The following is an 8,435-nucleotide window of genomic DNA, read 5'->3' on the forward strand; positions in this document are numbered from 1 at the left end:
ATGCATGCAGCAAACAACTACATAGATAGAGGTGTGGTAGTAACCCATCCGAATTTCTCTATTCGTATACATTTGATGGTCAGTGCCGCCATAGGATGAATAAGGGGAAAAGAGAGGATCCAAGAGTAGCAAAGTAGGAGGAAAGAAAAGCGGGATGGCATCCTACGGGAAGCTGTCTGTGAAAAAACATGTTTTTTTAGATGTTAAATGGGTTGTGTGTCGAATGGCTGTTGAATTCGAAATATTTTCTTGTCCAATAAGACCTCAATATGCTGTTATTGCTATCACTGGTACTGTAGATAAAGAAGGCTTTGATTTTATGAAGTACAAACTTGCATATTGCCAAACTCTTCTTTTACAGAAGTTTTAGCTAGAATCAACAGAATTGCTAGAATGTTGATGAAACACCTTTAATGTTACTGAGATGCAATCGTAGCGAAAATAGACCTTCTTATTTTGCACTGATTAGTAATATCAGTGGTCGTCCGATATTCTAGAAATACCGTCTTATAGTTTCTCCTGAACTTGGTGATCAGAACTTGATATCACTTATTCTCGATTTGTTTGTTCCTTCTAGAAGGTATATATTACAACGTGGGAAATCCCAGAATTACACGCCATTAGCATATTACTCACAAAAATTTCTATTCGGACAAAATCAATTGCATTAAAAACGTCAAGTGTTTATTGTTGATAGTGTTCACAATTTCAGTGGTAGTAGAAGAAATAAATTCAATTGAAAATCTCTTAGATTGCATTGCATCATACTCTATGATCAGATTTTGTTTAAACCGAACTTGAGAGCTGTATGTGAGGGAGAAATGATGCCAATTCATGGATTAAGTTTATCTCAGTCTAAAAGTTTAACAATTTTTTATTGCAGAAGTTGATAAAATCATCTTTAGTGATAGTACTGGCGTTGTTATGTTAAATGACTTTATAAACTAAAAAGCGAGAGAGCCGAAACTGAATTCTGATAAGATTCACTTCTCTAACATAACTCCTTAGATATGCGCTAAATCCTCTCCATATCTATTTTTGGTCATTCTTCCTTGAAGTATTATAAATTAAAGGTTAAAATTTCCAGAATCTATCTTTCCAATTCCACTTTATCATACCGTTAAACACCTTTTCATTCCTCCTCTACAGTGAATTGATAAAAGCCCCCGAAGCTTCCTTTCCTGGTAGTTTGAACTAAAAAATTGAGCTATTTAGATCATTTGGGCATTAATCAATCATTTGTTTATTGTAAATAAAGTCACTTGAAAAAGGGATTTTATGTTCATCGTCTTTATTACCAAAAGATTGAGAAAATTTTAGCATATAATGGTAATATCACAATGATTGTTTGATATCATGAAAATTTAATTATGATTTATGGGGCTGAAGATTTACGGCTTCAATTTCATAAACAGAGATAGAATAAGGTTCAAGGGCGGGACCTCACCAAAGCTATTACTCAGTAAGGACATCAAATTCTACTAATTTTTTATAGTTAACACTTATAAGCTGTGATGGCAATTGAAAAAATGAATTTGTTATAACTGATATATTCAATAGCTTAAAATTATTTGTTACTTTCATTTCGAATCAAACATTCATCCATCTTGTCCCTTTTCTTCCCCGTCCAGTTTTATCCGTCACATAACAATTTCATTTCTGTAAAAGAATCTTTTATCCTATTGTTTTTTCTTTTTTTCAAACACGGTATAAGAAAGTCCGGTATTTTTAATCAACTTTCAAATCTTGTTCCATTTCTCAAGTTTTCTGAAGTATTTACCGAGAGGATTCCAAGTAAATTAAAATGTTTAAGAACAAAGCTGTAGTGGAATGTTTTGGTTTTCACTATCATATATATATTTTTTCGCTAATTTTCCATATTAGGATTGTTATATGAAAACATATGAATGGTGAATTTTAAAAAAATTTAAGAACGGATAGCAAAGTTTTGGATTGAAAAATTATTTTAAAGGTTTATAATGGTTCAATTGATCCGGAAGGCTTGAAAAGTTTATAACTTTAATGAAATGAAATATATGCTGGTGTCGATGAAATATATGCTGGTTTCAAGTATGATATTTTGTATTGTTTGAATGCTTATTGCTGGGATTTTGTTTCTCACTAACTAGAAAGTTTCAAATACATGCAAGGCTTTATTTTCCATTCCTGTAATCTAATCAAGTGAGCGGCATTGGTTGTAGGTGGCAGACAAGAGCGAAAGTGTTGCTTAGCGGGGATAGTGTGATGAGGAAGGGGGGGGGAGGAGGGTTGGGTCTAAATTTTTAATGAAATGTTTGCTTGTGCTAGCAGAAAGCCAAAGTTTACATTTTTGTGAAATTTTTGTTCAATTTCGTTAGTGGTTAACGGGCTGGGAAATGCAGCGCATACATTTCTAGCTGCTTGGGTTGAGTGTTTACATTCTGTATATAATTCATTCATTCAATTTGTAATCATTTCGATTCCTCCCAGTTTATTTACTTTTCTTTCTCTTTCAACTTTTTTTTTGACGTTTGGTTTTCCATTCTTTTAGCGGCAGTATTTTCTTAAGAAATTTTAAAAAATTCAAATTCCGGACGTCACTAAATTTTTAACTGGCTTGCAATGCTCAAACTTTATTTGCTTTTCTGGCCATTTTACAAGTAGAAATCCAATGCTGGGAACTTTTTTTTCAAAAAACAATTTTTGGATTTAAATTCAGATATTAGCTGCTAACTTTATCTATTTAGCTGTTTGTTTCTCACACATAATGATATGGAAATTTTTGGTTGTTATTTGCAAAATTTTTGCATGAAAAACAGCTTTCCATTGAAGGATGGCATTTTACTGCTACTGCTACTGTTTTATACTTCGATATTACATCTTTCGAACTGTTTTTAATTCAGTTGTAAGCAGTCATAACTTTCAATTTATATATTTGTGCAAAACCTTTTTGGGATAATATCATTTGAATTTTGAGAAATTGAGCTAATTGCCCTTTGAGGTGCGTAATAACGGCCGTTTAAAAAGCATCATTATGTCATTTACATAAGTCTAATGGATAGCTTCATGGTTTTTAATTTAATTGAAGAAAATGAATAATTTTTCGCATTAACAGATGTGCATGAAAAGCGTAACAGGTGCTTATAACTTTCGGAGAGATGAAGGAAAATGCGAAATTTCGCTGGGTTAAAAGAGCGAAACGTGGAATTTTGTTAATAATTTAACCGGAAGTTGAAAAAATGTTTAAATTTTGAAAGTGTTATGATTTCAAATTAAACGACATTAGCGAAATTTTGTCGTCTCTATAGCTGGTTACATACTTTTCCAGTAGTTTGCTAACATTTTTTTTCTTTTTTTCCTGCTAGGAAATTAGTTTATTTTTAGAAAACCTTCTCTTGGAAATAAATTTAGCAATTTTTCAAAGAAAAAAATCACTGTTTTCTCATCTCCCTTTCTTTGACAGGAAATTAGGCAGTTAGAAACGTAAGTTGATTTCGTTGTTTTTCCTGAACAAAAGCTAAAGTATTACGTTGTTTTTTTTTTTCTTTAATATATTAAATTAATTGGTTTCCCTTTGGCTTGCAACTGAAAATAATAGCTCCACCTCTTCCAAGCCTAAAATTGGTTTGAATATTGCTAGTTAATCAAATTCCAAGATTCAGAAACATCCACTTCTGAAAGTAATTATAAAGAATCAAATATTCATTAAGTAGTATAGTGCTATATCCGTAAAATAGTTTGTCTTCGTTCAAGAATTATAGGATGTCGTTTTTCTAGAATGAAATTTTCTCATCATTCAATCCTTTTAGGTTCACGTTGCATCAAAAACATTAATAATCAGTGAAGATCAATTTTGAATGCTTACAAATGTATTTTGTTTGTAGTACTAAGCCTCTAAGATACGAATATATTAAATGAGTTACTTAAAGTAGCAAAAAAGGACTGGTTCTAAAAAGCCATGGAAAATCTCAACAATATTATTCCTAAAACTCTATTACTCCTAGCAATATTACTCCCTCAGCAATACTATTCCTAAAACCAAAAGAAAGCCAACAAGTTGAAATGAATATTGCAAAGCAAGCCATATATTGTTGAGAGATGAAATTAAACCATAAAATCAACTCTTAGCTTCCACATCGATAACAGCAAGGATAAGGTCACTGCATCTTGAATACTGGTGGAAATTACATTACGTGATAAAATCCAGATGATGCACAATCAGTATTAAGAATATGCAATAAAACAAGAAAGCTGAATGTCTAATGGTCATAAGTAGTCGCAAGGCTCGCGATTATTAAAGTTGTTAACTAAATAGTCATTTTGATGGATCTGAGATAGAAAAATTGGGTAGCAACCTGACTTATTACCCATTTTTCATGTGGACAAAAAGATGGATGTGTTGATCGATCAATTGAACTAATTACTTAATGAATACCCTAACTCTTCTTGCTCAAGATGCCCACATAGTGTTCAAAAAAAACCAAGAATTCTCTATTTATTTATTCGATAAATCCAGCCCGAAAGCAATACTGCTAAATTTTAAATTTATTATCGATAATTTCCATAAGTAGTAAGTGAAAGAGCATTTCTGGATGCTCTTCTGCTATCTTAGTAATGAAAGGACGTCTTCGAAAATTTGGAACAAAAAGTTTGTTCAGTTTTATTGTCTAAGTTAGTGTGTTTTGCTGATTGAATGAATGGATTAAAAAAGTGTTTCATGACGAATGGAATGAAATAAAATCAGCAAAATTTATGAGGTTACTTTGCTGTTTCATGTTCAAAAGATTTCAACATACCAATGTAGAAAGCCTTCATTTTCCTGTGAAAAAAGACATAGAATTGCTGGTACTGAGATAATTCTAAAAATGGAATTTCGTTATACCTGTTGAAATGGTAATAATGACGATAAAATGATGATAATGTTGAATGATGGTGATAGTAAATGGTGCTGGTGGTGATATTGATGATGATGTTTATAATGATGACGTTTGATGATGATGGTGATGACGGATGATGGTGGATGATGATGATGATGATAACGGATGATGATGATAATGATGATGACGGATGATGATGGTGATGACGATGATGAATGATGGTGATGATGATGATGATGAATGATGGATGAATGATGATTGATGAATGATATCCGTTGATTATGCCACAAACATTTCGCATTGCCTCTTAATCTTTATTACAGCTGTTGATTTTTCAACAATATTTGCAAATGATTTCTGAATGATAATATTTCAATCATTTAATTAATTTCCTTTTAATTCAATTGATGATATTGTGATTGCTGTTAATTGATTTTAAAATTGAATAGAGTGTAGTTACTGATTGAGCTAACAATTGATATCACCTAGTGATAGGATGATAGAGCAAGATAAGAGTGAACATTTTTAATTTCTCATCTAGTGCTTGCTTTTTTCATGTTATTGCTGTTATTGTTTATACTCTTAAAATTGTTTCCTATCAAAACTTTTCAGTTTCATAAAACTTTTTAACTTTACAAATGTCAGACTTAATCTATTATATATTGAAAAACAAGATATTTTCTGAAAGCAAATCTTAAAATGTAATGAATAAAAGCAAATGAAATATAAATGAGATATGAAAGAAATTTATTACTGATCATTCAGTGCAACATATGAGATATACGAAGTTTTTTTTCTCATAATGTTGAATTAAAATATCGTTCCTCCTTCTTTTTGCTGGTCCAATTTAATAGCAAAACTTTAGTGCATCCTGAAATTTTTCCCTCCTCCAAGATTTTAGATCTAAGATCTATTTTCTTCTCAGTTTTTATGGTGACAAATTAGCAATATGCAGATTAAAGGCATTTTGCTTTTCGTTCTTTTTTTATTTTTATCTACAGCGATAGCATGAAATCATTGGACAGTTAATTTACATCCGTTTTGTTTAAATATCTCAGTCACTTCTCATACTTCTTTCACTTGTAATACATTTGCTTAAATGTTTCCTTTTTTTTTTATCGTTGTTATTCAATTATCATTATTTTTCAATTTTTGCTATCAAGAATTCACTTACCATTACCATTCAACTTTTATTATCATTCTTATTCAAATTTCATCCTTACTCAACTTTTGCTATTATTCTTATTCAGCTTCATGTTATTAATACTTACTAGGTAATTTTGACATTAAAACTGGAGAAAGTCTCGAAATCTTATTGTTTATCAGTTTCACCCAAAACCCAAGTGATAATTTTTTTCAATTAAGAGAAGAAATTGAAAAAAAAGTGGAAAGAGTAGGAAAAAGCTATCAGTGAATCGATTGATCACATTGCTATTTATACTGTTACTTTCTCAAAGAAGCTGTCCTATGCATGTTATCATTATCAGTAACATATCAAAACAATAATTTATACTATATTGTGATTTAGGATTTTAGATCAAAAACATGATTTCAAGGCAGTCAGTGTTATATTAATTAATCGTTAATCTTAATGTTAACACTATTACCGGACCGATCCAGATTTTAGTTCAGATTCCAACGTTACTATTTATTCATCTTTCAACGATAATAAATAATCGTGAAAATTTCTATGGCAAATTTTGCAGATGTTGAGGTATTTCCTCACGCATTTCATATTAGCAATGCTGTATGTTAAAAAAACATTAGCCCAATCAGCATTATCACGTGCTTGGGAAGAAACTTTTCCTGGTCATGTACCATTTTGGGAGAAGTATACTACGGGGCCACATGGTGTTGTCATTCGTGGTTGGCAGTTCAGTCGATGTGCAAGCGAACAGGTGAGATATTTTATTGACATATTTGTCAACTTATCACGCTAATACCACTCTAACTAAATACAGGTCGAATAGTTAGTATTAGTATGACAAGTTTGATCTCGTATGTTTCTTCTCCGCAAAAATAGAAATAACTCAAGTGCTAGATATGTAGTTAGTTCTTTTATCAAGAAATGGAACTTTCCCTAAACTACGCAAAATGTTTAGACAAGTTCTGATATGCTAGTTTACTTTTCAAAATTGAATATGAGTTTTCATGAAATTGAAATAATTTGAGAAATTTTGGTTAGATATAAAAGCTGACCAATGGATTGTTTTGGTTGAGTTAGCAAAAAAACTTGTTGTGGTTAACTTTTTGATGGAATAATTCTTATTGATATCTCTCATTGCCTTAAAACTTGCTTGAGATGAAATGTTGTTTGTTATTGAAAAGGAATTCCATAGCGGGAGATTTTGATGATGTTAAATTTGCAGTGGACAAATTATGTGGTGAATGTTTCAAATATTGTTGTATGGCCAGATTACCCACGTTTTCCTGGGCCAATATTTTTTAATGTTACAATGGATGTAAGTGAGGAATTACCTCAGGATAAGATCGAGATGGATGTCGAGGTATCGCTTGTTATTTGTCTTTGGTGCAAATGTTCGGTTATTGTTTGAAACCGCAAAATTTTACATACTATTTCGAGTGATTCGTGGTCGTTGATTGATTATTCACTGCAATCAGATATCCTGAAAATTTCTCTAAATGTTAACAAAGAGATATCAGTAAATGTACTTTTGTAAAAAACTATTGAGGTAAGGCATGCAGTAACGAATAAACAAGGATCAAAAGGATGGCAGGTAATTCCATGCCAAGGTTGGAATATTATTGATGGTTGTGATGGAGTTGGTTCTTGGTATGTTTACTGATCCGGTTTTTATAATTCGATTAAACTGATATAATAGGGGAAAATTTAAAAAATGGAAATTGATTTTTGGAAATAGATGAATTTTTAAACTGTGTAAAAATAATAAATAAAATTGTGATTGCAGTCGTTATTGTGATATGTTGGACAAATGTCATGAAACAGTGAAAGCAGCGGATAAATATGTGACCGATCGAAAGGCACACGAATTTATCCGACAAAATAAGTTGTGTCCTCCACCAAAAGGACATTGGACAATGACATTCAGCAAAGTGTTCACAACTGAAGATTTACCCAAAAGTTTCTTCGGGCCATTGCAATCGGTACCAGTTTGAATTATCTAAAACATATTAGAAATATTTTGCAGTTGGCAAATGCCAAAAATCCAATGGCGCAAAATGCATATTGACATAGAAGAATTCAATTATTTTTCACTTCAACAATTCCTACAATTGTTTTACACTCAAAGTAAATTTAGTTTTTTCTTTTGCAACTAATAAATCCAAGATGACCATTAATTTCAAAAAAAAGAAAACAAAAACTATTTAGAACGAGTACTGGTTAACTTTTTCATTCTCGGACGGTAAAGATAAAAAACTTGGATGCGCACGTCTGTGGATTGACGTATGCAAATATCACTTACAGGTAAGCAACATTTTCGTGACAATTAAATAATCATAATCATTGCTAGCAGAGAGCAACATGTTTTATTCATAACACACACTTTACATATCTATATCTATATATATATATCTATCTATCTATCTATCTATATC

General features: G+C 31.3%; 2 protein-coding genes across 3 annotated transcripts in view; one reads left to right on the forward strand and one right to left on the reverse strand.

The window, feature by feature from the left end:
* Nucleotides 1-4,737: 4,737 nt before the first annotated feature.
* Nucleotides 4,738-5,203, reverse strand: LOAG_17271 (hypothetical protein; the record flags this gene model as incomplete). Its single annotated transcript, XM_020449931.1, has 1 exon — nucleotides 4,738-5,203. Exon 1 carries the CDS (start codon nucleotides 5,155-5,157, stop codon nucleotides 4,738-4,740), a length of 420 nt encoding a protein of 139 aa, XP_020306464.1. The 5' UTR covers nucleotides 5,158-5,203.
* A 1,353-nt stretch (nucleotides 5,204-6,556) lies between these two features.
* LOAG_02346 overlaps nucleotides 6,557-8,435 on the forward strand; it is a 3,203-nt gene continuing 1,324 nt past the window's right edge. The window contains exons 1-5 of one of the 2 annotated variants that reach the window (XM_020445982.1): nucleotides 6,557-6,754; nucleotides 7,226-7,363; nucleotides 7,550-7,650; nucleotides 7,787-7,982; nucleotides 8,209-8,304. In XM_020445982.1, the coding sequence (XP_020303622.1) occupies nucleotides 6,563-6,754; nucleotides 7,226-7,363; nucleotides 7,550-7,650; nucleotides 7,787-7,982; nucleotides 8,209-8,304 (723 nt within the window). In that variant the 5' untranslated portion in view covers nucleotides 6,557-6,562. The remainder of the gene's footprint in view (nucleotides 6,755-7,225; nucleotides 7,364-7,549; nucleotides 7,651-7,786; nucleotides 7,983-8,208; nucleotides 8,305-8,435) is intronic. The other variant, XM_020445983.1, reaches the window with a different exon arrangement.

The sequence above is a fragment of the Loa loa genome (genome assembly GCF_000183805.2).
Source record: "Loa loa unplaced genomic scaffold supercont3.56, whole genome shotgun sequence".
Taxonomy (NCBI): Eukaryota; Metazoa; Nematoda; class Chromadorea; order Rhabditida; family Onchocercidae; genus Loa; species Loa loa.